General features: G+C 44.6%; 1 protein-coding gene across 5 annotated transcripts in view; it reads right to left on the bottom strand.

The window, feature by feature from the left end:
* Window positions 1–3158: 3158 nt before the first annotated feature.
* SFXN2 (sideroflexin 2) overlaps window positions 3159–18870 on the bottom strand; it is a 122006-nt gene continuing 106294 nt past the window's right edge. For all 5 annotated transcript variants that reach the window (XM_083441599.1, XM_083441597.1, XM_083441601.1 and 2 more), the window contains exons 8-13: window positions 13016–13076; window positions 10391–10457; window positions 8949–8998; window positions 7399–7448; window positions 7005–7052; window positions 3159–5839 (exon numbers count right to left, since the gene is read on the bottom strand). In XM_083441599.1, the coding sequence (XP_083297725.1) occupies window positions 5740–5839; window positions 7005–7052; window positions 7399–7448; window positions 8949–8998; window positions 10391–10457; window positions 13016–13076 (376 nt within the window). In that variant the 3' untranslated portion in view covers window positions 3159–5739. The remainder of the gene's footprint in view (window positions 5840–7004; window positions 7053–7398; window positions 7449–8948; window positions 8999–10390; window positions 10458–13015; window positions 13077–18870) is intronic.

Raw genomic sequence — 18870 nt, 5'->3', positions numbered from 1 at the left:
CGAGTACAGATACGGCTTGTATGCACAATGCCAGACTTGGTTTGGTTTGGCCTGGGTGTTTTTCCTACGGGAATCAGCACTATTTAAGAAACAAAAAACCTCTTGTGTTTGACTTGCAGGAAGCCAGAAAATAAAGGAAATGCTTTGTCTGTCAACTGATCTCCCTGCCCCCCCCCCCCCACAGCCCAAGTGAAATGGAACCTGCTTGGTTTGTGAATCTAAAATGTACTCCAGAAGCAAAACTAAGGCTACAATTCCTCACCTTGCCCCAGTCTAGTGAGTGGAAAGTTCACTGTCCCTCAGACCATGTGGTGGGCCGGACTATACCGGTAATTTGAAAAAAAATATGAATGAAATTCTATGCTCCACAAATAACCCAGAGATGCATTTTAAATAAAAGCACACATTCTACTCATGTAAAAACACCAGGCAGGCCCCACAAATGACCCAGAGATGCATTTTAAATAAAAGGACACATTCTACTCATGTAAAAACATGCTGATTCCCAGCCCGTCCATGGGCAAGATTGAGAAGGTGATTGGGCCACATCCGGCCCACGGGCCTTAGGTTGCCTACCCCTGTGGGTAGGCAACCTATACCTTTAAAGTGCATTTAAAGCACATTTGGCACTATTTTGCTAAGGATTCCTGGGAATTTTAACTCTGGGGGGTAAACTAGACTTCTGAGGGGGAAATGATGTGTTTTGGATGTGCTTTAAAAGGTACAGTGCACACATACAGAGCCTTAAAACAAAAGGACCTGAAGCACTTTCCAGGAGGAGGGGACAATGGGGCTGCTTCCCATACCCAACTTTGTCTGCTCTGAAAATTCTGAGGCAAAAGGAGTCTAAATTATTTCCTTTATCATTCAATCAATGGGACTCTGCAAGCTGCTTAGAAGCCCCTTAGATGCCGTTCCCTCCCAGGTAACAATGCTATGTGTTTTAGACCCTGTACCACAAGACCAAGCTGTACACGATGCTGATTGCATGTAAGCAACCAATATGTGTTTCAAATATTATGAGATAGCCACAGTGAGGGCCTCTGAGCAAGATCAAAGTCACAGTGTACATGGAGGAGCATTTTACTTCCTCCCTGTTACCATCCCATTGAAAAATATTCTGTTTGCCCCAGGAGGGAAGTTTCCGTTGGCTTCTATTTGTGTTTTGCTTAGTATGGATTTAAATTGATCTACTTCCACTTATCTGAAAAGGATCAGGGATAGAATACGATGAGGGTTTCTGTGCAATACCATGTGGGCATGCAGTGGTACTTATTCTTGTAAGGAAAGTCATTTGGGGTATGTCTTTTTTATGCCTGCCTCAAAAAATGTTTAAGGGAGCACTCAAATAGAGGATAACCCATTTGAAAGATGGGCAGCAGGAGTAAACTTAACTCTTGAGCTACATTGCAAACTTGAGGCAGTGAGGTCAGGTGGAATTTGAAACCTATCCAGGAAACCTGAGAGGGCGAACCAACTCATTACAAAAAGGGGACAGGAAGAGAAGTGAGAAGCAGATAAGCAATTCAGCCATCAGGCTGGAGAGAGGTGGAGGTTGTTTACCAGAGTTAGGGAACATCAGCTCTTGCAACATTCAGCCAGAGTGGACCAACGGTCAAGCCAATGCAAGGTAAATATTGAGACTTGAGGTACAGCTCTGTCTTCTAAAAATTGCTGATCTACAGCATATTTGGCAGGTAGAGCAGAAATACAAGCAGCTCCTCAGAAAACAATTGCAATGCTGCAAATGATGACCTCTGCTGTCAAGTGGTATATATGGCCTTTACCATCTAGTACACTGAAGTGTTGCAGCCATCTTGTTTGTCCTTTTCTGAGGTCTCCAGGCTGCAGATTGCAGACCCTCTTATAATTAACCTTTGAGCCAACTGTATAGCTCAGTAGAGGGTCAGATAGATGGGGAGTACTTTTGTTTGGGTAAGGAAATCAGTTTGAACTTGGTCTGAGATTGGCTGACCTTGGAGTTTAGAACAGATGACAAACGGTTGGGGAGTCACCAGTCTATCATCCCAGGCCTCCCTCAAACAGCAACAGGGATATCTAACAGATATCTGCACAAAGCTGGAGCAACAGTAAGTCCATAAAGCATCTGGAAAATAAGGTCGCATGAGGTGTAGCTGAAAATAAGGAAACTAAGTAAAGTAAAAGGGACGCAGGTGGCACTGTGGTCTAAACCACAGAGCCTAGGGCTTGCCGATCAGAAGGTTGGCGGTTCAAATCCCTGCGACAGGGTGAGCTCCCATTGTTCGGTCCCTGCTCCTGCCCACCTAGCAGTTCGAAAGCACGTCAAAAGTGCAAGTAGATAAATAGGTACTGCTCCGGCGAGAAGGTAAACGGCGTTTCCGTGAGCTGCTCTGGTCATGCCAGCTACATGACCTGGAAGCTGTCTGCAGACAAACGCCGGCTCCCTTGGCCAAAGATGAGTGCACAACCCCAGAGTTGTTCGCGACTGGACCTAATGGTCAGGGGTACCTTTATCTTTACCTTTAAGTAAAGTAAAAATAAAATAAGATTGCAGGAGATGCAGCTGGGAAAAGTTCTGGAGTAGAGGCAGAAACACTCATCACCTCACCATCCTTCTGGAATTGCCTGCCACAACCCACTCACCTGTTTTACACAACCAGTTCAATCTATTCCATTCCAATATCACAAGCAGCCCAAGATAATGACTCTAATAATAGCCCTAGTAAAATCAATGGGGATTTCCATGTTGTCACTCAGCAGATTTCACTACTTGGGAAAGTGGAAGATTTCTCATGCTTTACAGAAAGCCCCAGCTATGGATCTACACAGGGTTCCCCAACATTTTAAAATCCCAGTGCAGTAGAGTATTAAGCATGACTCAGAATATTGCATTGAAGATTCTGTGAATGTCACCAGTTCAAATCATGGAATGCCTGGGCTGTGTGTATCAAGGAAAGCAACAGCAGTTTAAGAATATTTGTTCTTATCACCAATGCTTAGATCAGGCTTTTGCCAATCCTATGGAGGATGGGAATTGTAGTCCAAGACATCTGAGGGACTCACAGTGGGCTGAATGGGTTTGTAGGGTCTACAGAAGCCTAAGCCACACAGCTGAATAAATACCACAAGCAGAAAGGACTCATGGCTCCAAATGTTTACAAGAGAAGAGCCAGGGACAATTTCTAAGTTTTATTCTGTTGTCTTTCCCGTACATGTAACAAAGCCTTTCCCTGGCAGGTTTAATGGCGTGAGCTTTTCTTGACCCAATAAGCAACACTGAATGTCAGTTCATCCTGAACAATTCCAAGAATGGCAAAAAGCAAAAAATATTCCAATACTTTGCCATCCAATATGGCAGACTTTGGCTAGCACCAGCATAAACAAATATACATACACAATTGGGCAACATTTAACATAAAAATAATTAAACACATATAAAAATCAGTAAGCTCCTGGATTCAAACAGTCATTTTCAATGCAAGGCAAATCAGATCCTTAAAATAAATTGCTGCTTAAAATATCTACCAACAAGGGACAGACTCTCATTATAATTTGGCACATGTACCTTAAATGAATACCTTGCATGAGAGTCTTCCCGTCCATCAAGCATTCTAATTTCTGCATGCAATAACTTGATTTGCATAATGAAAGTATTTACTATTTAAAAAGAGCACATTTCAAGTGTTCAGAATACTTCACACACGTTATCTCAATAATCATTACAACAGTTAACTTCAAGATTGGTTACTATTATCACCTATGGGTTGGAGATGGGGTCTAAGGCTGAGATGCAGGACTAAGGCTCACCTAAAGCCACCTAGTGAGTATGTGGCTGACAGAAGATTTCAGTAAAGGACCTGCTCAACTTACACCTGAGTGAGTGGGAGCATCAGATGTGTGTTGTCTCCAGAACAGTGCAACACCCTGGTTTGGGAGAGGTAGAAAATATGCGCTATTTGCATCCTTAGTCAGCTGCACGGACAGCATGTGTCTGCACGTTGGCCCCACAGCTGCTTTTCTGTTAACCCCGGGTGCTGCCAAAGAATCAGCATGGGAAATGTCAACTATTTAGAGTCAGTCTTAATACTAGCCTAAGCAACCTGGGCAACTTGCACTTTTCAATAAAGTGGCAAACCTGTGTTTGGAAATGACTTCAGAGCGCAGGTGGGGGAACACACATAATGAATGTTCTTCTGGGGACCTTCCTAGCCTTACACTACTCGTGTTATTCTTCTGTGCTGTATGTGGGTGTATCTGTGTTTTTTGTACAGAGAAGCATTCAGTTATGTGAACACTCACCTACACTCTAAAGTGGTACAGGCCAGACAAAGGGATGGACAACCTGAAGCCTAAGAGCCAAATGCAGCCCTCTGGATCTCTATCTGGTCTTTGAGAATCTTCCCAGGTCACATGCCATCCCCTGCCCTGCTCCCCACCTTCCTTGAGTGTTTTTGCCTGCCTGGAATGTGTTCTTGAACTCTTACACTGCCTCTTGCATGCCTGGTTGGAGGGGGGAGGTTTGTGTGTGTGTAGACCCTAGCCTATAGTGAAAAGGTGTGCTTTACATTTGTTGCTCTGCCCACTTTCGTCTCTGGCTCCATCCACCACTGGCCTGTGGGCCCCAGCAGGTTGACCAGAAGGGAATGTGGACAGCTCAGTTGGTTAGAGGTTGGTCCTGATAACACCAAGGTTGTAGGATTAAATCCCCATGTGGGACAGCTGCATATTCCAGCATTGATCCTCAGGGTCCCTCTTCCAACTCTACAATTCTATGATTCTAAGTGCTTGGGCTGAAAATAATTCACCACCCCTAGAAAGTACTCAGGGAGAACTAGGTTGCTACTGCATGAGCTGGTGGAATATTATTTTTCTCTGGAAAGGAATACTGGGGAGGCAGAACATATAGGCTCATCTTTCCAAATGAAAAAAGAAAACAGGTTTCACATTCACCTCTCTCCCCAGTAGCCCATCTGTGCATGCATAGAAATGTGGTTCTTGAAAAGCAGTGGTGGCAGAAACATTATTCTAGTCCCATTCTCTTGATTGACTTGAGTTTGGGCCTATAGCCTTCCAGATGCTGGTGGACTATGACTCCCATCATCCCTGACAGCTGGTCATGCTGGCTACAGCTGATGGGAGCTGGAATCTAACAACACATGGAGGTCACAAGTTGACCACCTTTTGCAGGGTGTGCTTAAACGATAATTTCCTACACTGACCCCAAGTCACCTACCTTTACATGATTTATCTTAATGATTAAGCAGAGGAAATTGGTCCATCTGAAGGCACATGAGCAAATCAACACCATGGTGATACAGACCTATATTTTGATTTTGAGTCATCCAGTGTGAAGCCCACAGTAACTTCCCCATTTCACATCTATTTGGAGGTTTTGTACCCTTTAGGAACCAAGACAGATTTTGACAAAGATAAGCTTAACAGAGATTGCCTTGGAAAGACAAAATGAGGCACCCAGCTGGAAATCCCAAAGTTGCATAGAACACAGATAACGTATCAGAACGGAGCAGGAACTATATGGCTGGGAAGGTGGAGGAAAAATCCATAGTGAGGTTACAATACCTATCCCTGTGAGGAGTGCTGTACAGCTAAGAGCTTTATAACAGCCAGACTGGATCAGGCCAAAGGTCCAACTAGCCCAGCACCCCATTTCTCACAATGGCTAACAAGACACTTCTCGGAAGCTCAAAGGCAGAGCACGAGTGCAGGTCCAGGCAGCTCCCGAGATAGAGGCTTCATTCACAATCCCTTGTTAAAATAGACATAAGGCACACTGTCTCCATGTCTGGCCACAATCGATTGCCTGAGATCAGGCTCCAAATGTGAAAGGGCAATAGAGCTGGAAAGGAAAAGAAGAAAAGACTTGGTCCTCAAGGCTGCCTAGTATATAGTGACATGGGAATGGGAGCCAATTAGGTGCAAAAAAAGTCAAGTGAGATTTTGTACCCTGCCATGCACTACTTTTCTGTAATTCTGGGCAAGTCACTTAATCTTGCCAGGTCTCCCCTAAAGGAATGAAGAGAGTAGTCTAGCAGGTGGGACAAGGACTGGCTACTCACCTGTTATGGGTAAAGAAACCATTCACAATCGGCTTTCCTGGTGCTAGCTGTAAATTTTAACTGAACAGTTTGATGAAGCAGAGGCTTGCCTAGGAGAGCCAGTCTGCAGCTGCACTTGCTGCCAGGCTCTTTGTGTCACGTTTCTAGAGCACTGAGGATAGTCTAGGCAACATGGATTTCAAGCTGGCAGCAAAACTGCCTTTGGCTTTGTTCTCCCGAAGAGTGAGAACAGAAAAATGGAGGCAGATATTGAAATCAGTATTAAGTGAATCACTTAATACGCTCTCTTGCAAACTAGGTCACATGGTAGAATTATGTGTGTGCATCGCAAGGCTTGTCTGCAAAACCCATCCTGAGTGGAACTGACACATAAGTCCCAAAGACAAAATGTTGTTGGTGCGTTTCTTTAGAAAATGTATGGGAACCAGAGCCATAGTAAATGTTATCGTAAATAGTAAATATAGTAAATAGTTATGTACAGAGTCCACAGTTTTGCTTGTGTATGGATGTGCAGAGGGACCACACTGAATTAAAGAGCCACACACATAGTGCCCCCCCCCCACTCCAAGCTAAGAGGCCAGAGAACCTCTTTAGTTAGTCCAGAATCCTTCTGCTGGCTTCTTTCTCAAGTAAATTCAGTGTCACCAATTAGGAAGCCAGTCCTATTGAACTTGTGGGATTTCATATTAGAGTAAACATGGCACAGGAGTGAATTGCAATTTTGGCTACACACCAACATGAATCATTCCTGTGTGGGAAAGATGAGGTAATTATTAAATTATACTATGCCTGCTCACAAAATGATGAGCAAATATCAATCAGCTGAAGGCACATGTGGTTGAAGACATGTGGCAATGCTGCCCTCCCAAGCCAGGAAGATACCAGAATTGTATAGAGAAGTCAACAAAGAGAATGTAAGAAAAGAGAGAGGACTAAGACTTGTACCTTCGTTGTGGGAAGAGTGCACAGGCAACCGGGACCATGAACACAAGGCTACAAGGCAAAGGCAGACTGTTAGAAATAAGGTTCAATTTTTTCTAGACAGCAAACCCAGCATTGCCATTCCACCTTCAAAACTGCTAAGAGAGAGGCTATACACATGGAAGAATTTTTCACACAGAAACGCTACTATTGCATCTTGGCTACTCCCCACTGCTTTTCCTCATCTGAAATCACCTGGTCACTCAACAGCTGTTGTGCTACAGAAGTAACCTGTAAAGTCTCTTGTGGGTATCTAAAGAGCTGTTTTATACCATACCCATTACCCACCACATTTAGTTTTTCCGTCTGTGCCTTAGGTTAGTACTCATGAAGGCAATATGACACACATAATACTTACAACCCTCCAGCAAGTATCGTTTGCAATGGAGCATGGAGAACCTGGATTTTCTGCCAAGAAAGCAACAGATAAGAAAGTAAGAAACCAAACTTTCATACGTTAGTACAACGGTGGGAACCCATGGCCTTCCAGCTGAAGTTGGGTGCCAACTCCTATCAGCCCCAGCAAGCATGCCCAATGGTCACAGATGATGGGGACAATAGTACATCAAACATCTAGAGAGCCACATGTTCCCCATCCATGCCCTCTTTTCTGTTGGGATCTGACAATGCTGAACACATACTATGGAAGTCAGAAAGTGGCTAGGTTTTGCTTCAGTGTTTTGGCAGCCAGTCTGCCCTAGTGCTAAATTTACAGAGCTGTTCCAAGAGATAAAACCATGTAAAATTCAAACAGACAAGCTATAGGATAGAGGCTTGTGGGAAATCAGACATTGTTTAGGTTGAATGCGATAACCATAGACCCAATCTAGCATCCTGAACTGATTAAAGGTTCTCTAGCATCAATCAATCTGACACAGGTTACTCCACTTCACTGTAAAAGTGGGTTGGCAACTCCACCACATTACAGTGGAAACTTGTTCCACTGACTGGTAGATCTCATGGTGAACAAGCTTTTTCTGCTATTCAACCTATTTCTGTGCTGCTACAACTAGATCCATTTTCTCTTGGCCCTTCCAAGACTTTCATTGCTTCCATATGCCACATCCAAGAGAGGGTTTCACTAAAGACTATACCCTGGTATATAAATGAGCAAGTTTGTTCTACAGTTTGCTGATCTAAGCACCATTTATACCTACGACTGTGTTTGCCAAAAATCATAATCTTGGTCTTAGAGGAATTTATAGATAGGCTTTCCTGTTTATAGTATGTGCTGAACACCTCCAAGAGATTTTTGAGGCCCAATCGAGAAAGAGAGAGGAGAACTAAACCATCTGCATACATCAATATTGAGAGCTTTCTATTTCTAATTACTGGAGAGAGGGAGTTTGCGTTGGCTATATATGGCAACAGATCATTACTATAAAAATTTAAAAGAGTGGAAGCCAGAATGCAACTTGCTTCACTCAAGACATTTTAAAAGCACCAGTCATTTAAACCATCTCTGATCCTCATTGCTGTATTGCTGTATAGTTCTTGGATCAATAGCAGAAGCCTGCAGTCAGGGTTAGCAATCTGAAATTTCTTCCACAGTCTGTTTCAATTAATAGAGTTGAATGCAGCAGAAAGATCAATAAAGGTTACATAAAGATTATTCTTAATGTTCTTAGTTTATTTCCTTACAATATGGTTCAGAGTAAAACATTCATCAATGGCGCTGTGTCTTCCTCTGAATCCTGCTTGTTATTCATGAATAACGTTATTTTGCAACCAGTCTGATAATTTTTGCAGGTGATACTGTGCATATAGCTTTGAGAAGATGGCCAGCAAGCCAATCAGCCAATAGTTTTGCGGATCCGTCCTATCCCCCTTTTAAATTGGGAAAATGGTACTCATTTTCCATACAGAAGGCAGAAAATGGTGTTAAGGTATACTTCTAGAGCTACTTACCTTCATGAAAGGATATTTTTCTAGTCTCTCCATTATGATGGGCAACAAAACTGGAGAAAAAGAGAGCATCAGTTTATTCTAAGAAGAGATGTGGGATATTAAAGAGCCTTCCCTCCCCTGTTTCTCCGCCACTCCATGTATGCATGCTATGTAAACTTCAGCAGCGGAGCAGCCTGACTTTAATAAGCCACACAGACACAAAATATCTCTCCCTAGAGTCCACCCAGGAGGACTCTTCTTTCCTGATAATGCCCATGTATCCTGGCTCAAGGGAACTAATGGCATGCAAGATGCAAAAACCCCAAAACAAACAAACAGTGGGCAATAGCTTCTTCACTGAGCAGCTCATCACCACATTTGCAGGTGCTCCTATTAACAGCACTTTAAATGGTTTATAATCAATACATGTCCAAATGCTTATGGCACTGAAGATATTTCAAGCACTCTGCAACAAACCTCTTCTGGTTTGAAGTGCTTCTATGCTGGGAGTCCAGAAGGACTTAGCCACATCAGAATGCCCAAACAGATAAAAGATGGCAAGGTTCCTCCAGTGGCGACTTCTTAGCCATCTATTAAAGTATGATGAATAAATTTCCATGTACAACTAGTTTTAAAAGCTCTTCCTCAGCCTAGCCCTGCAGTGCAATAAGCAAACAGCACACAGACAGCCACAGGCTCAGAAAGTATTCTCTTGCAGCTTTGTAAGATACAAATGAGGGGAATGGGGAAGGGAATTACTCAGATTTCCCAAGGTAGACAGGCCTTATTATAGAAACTTCATTGGGGGGTGGGGGGGGGGTCTTAGCATAATGAGTCTCTTCCGCATTAGAGCAGTTTGCTTTCTGAACACCAAAGTAAGAGCCAGATGAAATACAATTTCAAAAGCCCACAATATTACTCACTAGAGCAGTGGTTCTTAATTTTGCCACTACCCACCCTCGAGGACCAATTGTAAATTGCGGCAGTTCACTTAAATACACCCCCCCCCCCCACCAAATCATTATCAAAACAAGTACCAAATTATGAAAATCATTGGCCCCTGAACTGGTAAAATTATAGGGGGAAATTAGTACACTACACCAATGCAGTGTTATGAAAGTAAAACAAAATACAGTACAGGCTCTAGGGCTTGCCAGTCTGTTCAGTAAATATGGCCCCAATCAGCCGGATCAGAACAAATCAGCTGGGGTGGACCATGAGGGAAGTCGAGTATAGGGCCAAGGTACAGGTATTCTCAAGTGTTCTACAATCTTCCTGAGGGGAGCTTGCAGACCATAGTTTGGTCTGCTTCTTAAGGGAGATCATTACTGGAGGTAAAACTTCATGCCTATCCTCCTCCTCCTCCTCAGCTGAAGCTACCTTACATTAATAATCCATGTGTCATCTTTGGTGCCCATCCCATAATCTACTTGCCAAGCTATAGTTCAAAGGCTTTGCCTTACTCATGCCAGGAGCAGCCATGGCGACGCGGGAAACCACCACCTGAGTTATCCCTTTGATCGCAGCTCTCTGAAAGAAAGAGTCATGTTGTTCTTCAAATGTTGACACACACAGAAGACCAATCATCTCAGAATGGCTGGCATCAGGCAAAGAGGGGAAATGCCTGGGCTGGAGACTTCTTGGTTTAAGTCTGTCTCCAACACTCAGATGGGCACTTTCATGGCTATTAAATTTTGAGAGAGCATAGTTAAGGATGGGAAATGAAGAGAGAGCACAACCCTTTGACAGAAAATAGGGATACATTAAACATGGCTCCAACAGCAAGAGGATCAGCTACAATTGCTCCAGTGCACCTTGATGTTCCCATGGGACAGGAGGGCGGAACCTGTGGCCCTCCAGATGTTGTTGGACTGTAGCTCCTATCTGCCCCAGCCAGCATGACCAATGGTCAGGGATGACGGAAGATATAGGCCAGCAACATCCACAGGTTCCCTACTCCTGCTACAGTGGCGAGCCCATCTTCTGCTTTCCCTCTCTCTGTTGGTGCCCTACAGGACTCTGCTCTTGGCCCTCTGCTCTTCTTGACACACGGCCTTTGGGTGACCTCATCAAATCCCACACTGCTGCCCAAGTCACTTATGTTTCTTTAGGGATCCATCACTGTCATCTCAAGCTCAACATGTGCAACACCAAACTTCTGATCTTTCATTCCAATCTGTTCTCTCTTTGGATCCACACCAACAGCAGCACTGTCTGTTCTGTTAAACTGGGATATAACGATAGGCATGTCTCTCTCTCTTGTTCCTCATATTGAGTCCATAGCCGGCTCATGTCACTTCTCCCTTTTACAAGAGAGGTTGGGAAACTGCAGCCCTTGGTGGGAGAGAGAAGGAAGAAGCTCATACGGATGAAGCAATGGAAGCAAGTGATCTGACCCTGCTCCAGCAGCTCGCTGCACAAGAAGAGAAAAAGGGGTTGACAGAAAGAGAGGGAAGGAGAGGAGGACTACATTTGCCCCCTAACTGCACGTGACACCCACACCCCCACTGATCTTCCCGGGGGAATGTGGTCCTAGGCAAAGGGGTATTACCCACCCCTGATTTACAACACTGCAGAAACACAGCCCTTCCTCTCTGGCATCTCAGCCAAAACTGAACTATGCCCTGGTCATCTCTTGCCTGGGCTTACATTATCTCCCCAGAGTTCCAGCTGAAGAATGCTGTCCGAATGCTGTAACTAACTGAAATCACTGCACGTCCTCCCCCTATTTACCCTTGTCTCCATTGTTTTCTCTGTGCCAGATTTCAGCCTGCAAGTAGGGGCCTGTTCTCTAAGGATGTTTCTTTTAGAAAGCATTATCTGAAGGTCAACAAGCTTCGTGTTTCGGCAGAGCAAGAGATACAAAAATATGCCGCTTGGGCTTTATTTGTAGCAGAACTGGGAATAGCAAAGCGTCCAATGCTACCTACAAAGAATCTGCATAGCATCTGCATTCTGGGTTCTTTCTTTAGACATCTGTGTCATGAAGAATGCACGGTGTGTGCCAATGCAAGCTGAAACATATCTTGTTCCCTGCTAAAGCGATTTTTGAGTACGGCTCCAGCTCTCAGGGTCGAAAGGCAGATTAGAAGCTTAAAGCAAGAACCCTTAAAATCATAAGCAGGCCGTAGTGCAAGCCAGTGACCACCACCCCAACTCCACAAGATAGATAGGTTTGGTTCTCTTGGGATGCCAAAAGCCACTTATCTGAAGCAGCCATCACTTCCCCAAGAATATCACCTGATGAAAGGTTATGGCCTATGAAAGTTTATTGGACATGCGCACAAATAAATCTTTAAGGCAAGGATGGAGAATCTGTAGCCCTCCAGATGTTGCTGGACTACAGTTCCCATTATACCTGATAAATAGCCATGCTGGTTGGAGCTGATGCAGGTTGGGAATTCAGCAACATCCAGAGAGCTGCAGGTTCCCCCTGCCTACTCAAGGTCAGAGGTGGGGATCTGGATCCGGCTGGCAGGTCAGACTGTTCTCTCTTCCACCTCTTGCTGGCCATGATTGACATGTAGGCAAAGCCCCTTGCAAAAGTGCTATCTTGTGGAGCACTTTGAAAGGGGCACGGCAAGACCCAGCCATCAGCCAGCGGTTGGGTCTTGCAGAGTGCTTTGCAGACAGATAATTTTGGCTGGGTCAGGTCATTTGCTGCCCCACATCTGATGCCATATATGACAACAGGTGTAGAACAGGTAGGCATGACTTGGGTGCAGAGGCGTTGGAGGCAAAATGCAGAGGTCTGGCAGGCCTAAATAGGCCTGGGGCCAGAGGTTCCAGAAGCCCAGCTTTAGGACATAACAGTAGCTTTCATCTTTTCACAACTCCCTGTTGCCCTTTTTCTCTCTCTCCCCCAAATGCTGATATTGTGCCCGACTCCCAAATCCTCCCTAGGATGGGGAGATCACAAGTACACAAAAAGGGCAGCATCTTCTAGCACCTGAAGTGCCTGCATATCCAGCTCTCTCAATTCCTTTGACTGTCAGCCACACAGGCAAGACAAACTCCAAATGCTTTGTTCCTCCAAACACAGCAATGATGACTCTACATCTCCAAACTCCTGAGATGATAGTACTCACCTTGGACTTGCCCAGAGGGTTGTCGTTCTCATCAGTCACTGTGATCCCATTTATGAGTTCCCTAAATGCGAACACAAACACACCATCTCAGACATTGCGACCGACCATGCTGAACTTTAGAACACCCACACTTTTGAGACCACCACGCTCAGCATCTGAAGCATGCTTCTTCCTTCCCTCTGCACAACAAACACCCCTGCTTTGGTCAGGACATTCAGCCTTCATTCTCGCGATCCTCACAGCAAACCACCGAAAGAGAGAGCCTTGAAGAGCAGCTCAAAGAGAGCACAGGAGATAAAAATTATAGCAAGACTCTGCTACATGTGGATCCTCAGGACATCACATTTCACTTTTTTATGTATGTGCAAACAATAGACACAGACTCTGTCTAACTCAGACATTGTCTGAGGCTCTCTGGCTATGTCATGAAATGATGACATAATTATATATTGTTAGGCACCAGGCAAAAACATTCCTCTTCTCCCAGGCCATTGGATAATTAAGCCAATTAATTTGGCTAATTTAAACATAGGGGGGTATTATTTTGTCTGCCATTATTTTACATATTCTCCTGTTTTTATATTGTAAACCAGCCTGTGATCCTCGGTTGAAGGGTGGTATACCCATTTAATAAATACATAAAATAAATAAAAGAAACATGAGGGGATGCCTAGAACAGCAAAAGAACCCAGATTCCCAATCCCAAGAAAGCCCTAAGCCACCATTATCTTAAAATGACATAAGGGCGGTGGTGGGGAGTAGCTGCGGAGCATATGACTGCACTGTCCAGGGCGGGTGCCCTCCCAGGTGTGGGATAGCCACTTGGGTGCACGGAGCGGCATGTGTGCCCTGTAGCTGGGGGCGGAGCGAGCTGCCGATGGCAGACATTCTGCGTGCCGCCCGCCTGTGACTCCCAAGCCTCCCCCAGCTGTCAAAACGAAGGGGGAAGGGAGGAATGCCACTGGCAAAGTGGTACAACTCCTCCTTTCCCCCGACGGCTGGGGGTAGGCTTGGGAGTCGTGCCAAATGTCAGCTCCCTCAGCGAAGGCACCCAGCACCGCACCCCCCTTCCTCCGTCCTGGTGGGGAGGCATTAGAGTTGGTTATAGGACAGTCAGAATCGACTGGCACAGCTACGGGCAATTTGCAGCAGATCAGCAAATGAGTCCCAGCTCCAAACAGCAAGAAATCCACTCACCCCTTCTAAATTAAGTTGCTGAAATAAACAAAACTTGAGGCAGAAAGCTGTAACGGGCATGTTTGTGTATGAAAGTAGTATGAGCTTAGCTCAGGTACCAAAAACAAATTCTTGAGCTGCACACGTACCCAGAGGCACTCTGCTTCATTAGTTCTGAGTGTACACACGTCCCCCAAGCCTCCATTTGTAGCTCACTGAAGTTCGTGGACTTTGGGGTTCTATATACAGTGGTACCTCTAGTTACGAACTTGATTTGTTCCGGACGTCCGTTCTTAACTTGAAACTGTTCTTAACTGCTTTCACTAATGGGGCCTCTGGCTGTCGCTGCACCGCCGGCACACGATTTCCGTTCTCATCCTGGGGCAAAGTTCTCAACTCAAAGTAACTCTTCCAGGTTAACGGAGTTTGTAACCTGAAGCGTTTGTAACCTGAGGCGTTTGTAACTCGAGGTACCACTGTAAAAGGCAAGGTAGGTCCTGCAACTTCCCTACCCTGCTGGGCAAAGAGAAAGGAGGGTGTGAAAAGGGATAGAGGCCTACCCACATTTGACGCCCCCACCCCCCCACTCTCAGCATATTCCACTCCCCAAAACTACTCACAAACAACTGTGGCACTTAATGTGTGTTTGTGGAGTTACTTGATCCTGCTGAGCTGAACCCTCACCTCATCTTCCTCCCAATCACATGGCTTGTTTTGTGTTGATATGCTTTCTCATTTTGGAAACCCAAGGCTCCGTTTTTCACTAACGAATTAGGAAAAATCTGCTCACAGAACATTGCAGGGTCTCATGGTAATATCCTCTAAAAACTCTTAAATCCCTTGCAGGCTACTGTGTTTCATCAGTATGATTAGCATCCTATTGCTGAGATGGTGTATATCACAAGACAACGAAGCATCTGAAACCATCTTGATGGTGCACTGCTGCCGCCTAGTGGCCCCGGTTAAGAAAAAAACCCTGCATACATATCTCCAAAGAGTCATGGGATTTCCATAATAAATCGATTTATTCCAAATATTCATCCGAATATTTATATGGAAGACGGAACACATCTGGAAAACTAAAGGAAGCATTTGTACTACTGCAACTAGCACCCCCTCCAGCAAATTAAACGCCTGGACAAAGTGCTTATCCACTATGTTCATAGTTCCTTTTTTAAAAAAGTTGCCTATCACTGCAACATTTTCCCTTGATTTAAGGGGGAAATCTGTCAACAAAAGCCACGGAAAACATCCTGCAACTAGTTTCTGGCTCAATACCGGTGGGACAGGACACAGGATTCTGGCAAGAAACAAGGTGGGGGTGCGTGTATTTTTGAAAATCAAAACTGGTGTACGGACTCTGTCAAGTTGGATACCTACTGTTCTCCGGATGTGGAATTTTTGACAATTAAATGCAGACCTTTCTATCTTCCCCGGGAATTTACAACAGTGGTGTTAACAGCGGTGTACATAGCACCAACTGCAAAGGCATGCAGGGCCATGAGCAGTATGCATGAAAACATCAATGCTAAATTGAGCAGATACCCGGAGGCTGTGCACATTATTGCGAGGGACTTCAATCACACAGATGTGAGGGCAGTACTCCCAAAATACCATCAGCACATTGAGTGTGCAACAAGGGGAGAAAATACTCTTGACAAGGTGTATACGAACATTAGACGGGCATATGAGGTCAAGACCTTGGCGCACCTCGGTGGTTCAGATCATGTGTCCCTGCTTCTGACACCAGTATACACACCCCTCAGGAAACAAGGCCAGATACAAACACGGATGGTTACGGTGTGGCCTGAGGGAGCCTCTCAGCAACTGCAGGACTGTTTCCAGGAGACCGACTGGAATATCTTCGACCATCAAGATCTAGAAACCTATACATCAACGGTCCTGGATTATATTAGATTCTGCACAGCAAATGTCACCAGGGAAAAGTATGTTAAGTTGTATCCGAATAGGAAGCCCTGGATGACAGGAGAGGTTACGAGATTGTTGAAGGCCAGAAATTCTGCTTTTAGAACCGGGGACCGGGTATTGTATGGCATAGAAAGAGCGAACTTGAAGAGGGGTATCAGGAAAGCAAAAGCGGAGTACAGAGGAAAAATTGAGGACAATCTGAGAAATCATGATACTAGACAAATGTGGCAGGGAGTCCAACATCTGACTGGTTATAAATCAAGGAATTTATCAGTGGTAGAGAGTACTGCTTCCTTGGTGGGAGAGTTGAATACCTTCTTTGCCCGATTTGAGGTGACACCAACAGTGACTCCAACAGGGATGCCAGAGCTATTGGCGTCACTACCTACAGGAAATGCTGCCAGGGTGGAAGAGGGAAAAGTGAGGTGAATATTAAAGGAGGTAAACATGAGGAAGGCTATGGGCCCGGATGGGGTGGCTGGCAGGGTGCTAAGAGATTGTTCGGACCAACTGGCAGGAATCTTTACGAAGATTTTTAACCAGTCTCTGGCCCAAGCCACTGTTCCACCCTGTCTGAAATCCGCTACCATTATACCCCTGCCAAAAACATCAAAGATAGACAGTCTGAATGATTTTCGCCCTGTGGTGCTAACACCCATTATAATGAAATGTTTTGAAAAACTGGTGAGGAAGCGCATCTTATCTTGTCTGCCAGTGGGACTTGACCCTTACCAGTTTGCGTACAAGGCAAAGAGATCCATAGAGGATGCTGTGGCAATGGCTTTACATGCTGTCCTGACTCATTTGGAGAAGCAAGGGAACTACGCGAGACTGTTATTTGTAGACTTTAGTTCTGCATTTAATACTATTCTTCCGCATAGATTGGTGCCCAAATTATTAGACCTGGGACTTCCACCATGTTTGTGCAGGTGGATATTAGACTTTCTATCAAACCGTTCCCAAAGGGTCAGGTTGGGTTCCCACATCTCTGCGGATCTCATCACGAATACGGGGACGCCGCAGGGGTGCGTGTTGAGCCCGCTTTTATACACGCTCTATACAGCTGACTGTGCCCCCAAATACCCCAGTAATAAGATCATTAAGTTTGCAGATGATACAACGGTGGTTGGTTTAATTACGGCTGGAGAGGGGGAGACGGCCTATAGGAAGGAAGTTGAGCAGTTGGGGGAGTGGTGCAGGAAAAACTACTTACTGCTTAACTTAAAGAAAACAAAAGAGATCATTGTGGACTTTAGGAAATGTAAATTGAGGGGAAGTGCGTGGAACAGGTCTCAGTGTTTTGATTTCTGGGAATGGAATTGAGAGACGACCTAACCTGGGGAGAGAACAGCAAAGACCTGGTGAAGAGAGCACAGCAGAGGTTATATTTTCTGAGAATCCTCCGGAAAAACAATCTCTCAAAGGACCTGTTGATGGCATTCTACCATTGCACTGTGGAGAGCGTACTAACTTATGGTCTGTGCGTGTGGTTTGGGAGCTGCACGGCCAGGGAAAAAACAATGCTATCCAGGGTTGTAAAGACTGCAGAGAGAATTATTGGATGAACTCTTCCCACCTTAGATCAAATCTATGCTGCCAGGTGCCATAAGAAAGCGGCAGAGATAGCACATGATAGTACGCACCCCGGAAATGATCTCTTTCAGCTTCTGCCTTCTGGAAGAAGGTATAGGTTTATAAAGGCCAGGACTAGCCGCCTGAAAAACAGTTTCTACGCTAATGCAATTCTGGTTCTAAACGCAGCATAAGGGATCTCTGTAGTATAGTGTATTTTAAAATGGGGTTTTAGAGTTTTTAGGGGGTTTTGAATGTTTCATGTAGTTTTGTAGTAGTTTTATGTAGTTTTTATGTAGTTTTATGTAGTTTTCAATTTCATTGTTCCGCAAGGGACAATGACAATAAAGATATCGTATATCGTATAATAAGAAGGTGACATCTCAAGCATTACTGTGAGCCCATTTCATTTTTGCAGACAGAGGCAGAATGGAGCTGGGGTTTCAGAGTATTCTGGTGACACAGAGAGCCAAGAAGGAGCTGTGTTTGAAATGGATGCCTGGTGGTTGTGGCTGTGACCAGGAATAGATTACCTCTCTTTGTAGCACACTACACAGCCATTAACCCCCCCCCCCAACTGCGTAACCAGCAGTAAGAGGAGCAGAATTTTAACATATTTCTGTAATCTTAAGGTGTGACTTCTGTATGCATTCTACCTGGGGCCTACCACTTGTTTTAATGTCCATCATTGCATTTTTTTATTCTGGGCAGATTGGTTCTGCATGCCCTGTGCTGTGTATTTCATGTGTCTAATTAAGTTACTGTTTTTGCCCATGTCACTAAGGGTGGCTGCTGAACTATCATTCACATGGCAATTAAGTTCATTGCAAGCCAAGCTATTTCCCTTTAACCATCACTGGTTGTACATAAAAGTAAAAAGGCAATCATGGGGGAAATTTGATTTATATTTTGCGTAACCAGAGTATAATGATTACCTCATCAAATCCAAAATAAAGAGCAATGAGAATTCAGCCTAGTAGAACTGATTTTTCCCATTTGTCTCTGAATCACTGATGCCTCAATTACCCTGCTGACTTAGTCCTTAGGCAATATATTAAAATTGTATCCGACTCTGGTTTGTGCTCTCATTTTAACAACTGGTAAATAATACTAATTGACATTCCAACTGTTTATTTTCTAAGTGAACAAAGAAAACAGAATATTGTAGTATACAGGAT

Source organism: Podarcis tiliguerta (assembly GCF_965153285.1).
Source record: "Podarcis tiliguerta genome assembly, chromosome: 5".
Lineage (NCBI taxonomy): Eukaryota > Metazoa > Chordata > Lepidosauria > Squamata > Lacertidae > Podarcis > Podarcis tiliguerta.
This window is presented reverse-complemented; position numbering and strand designations above follow the sequence as displayed.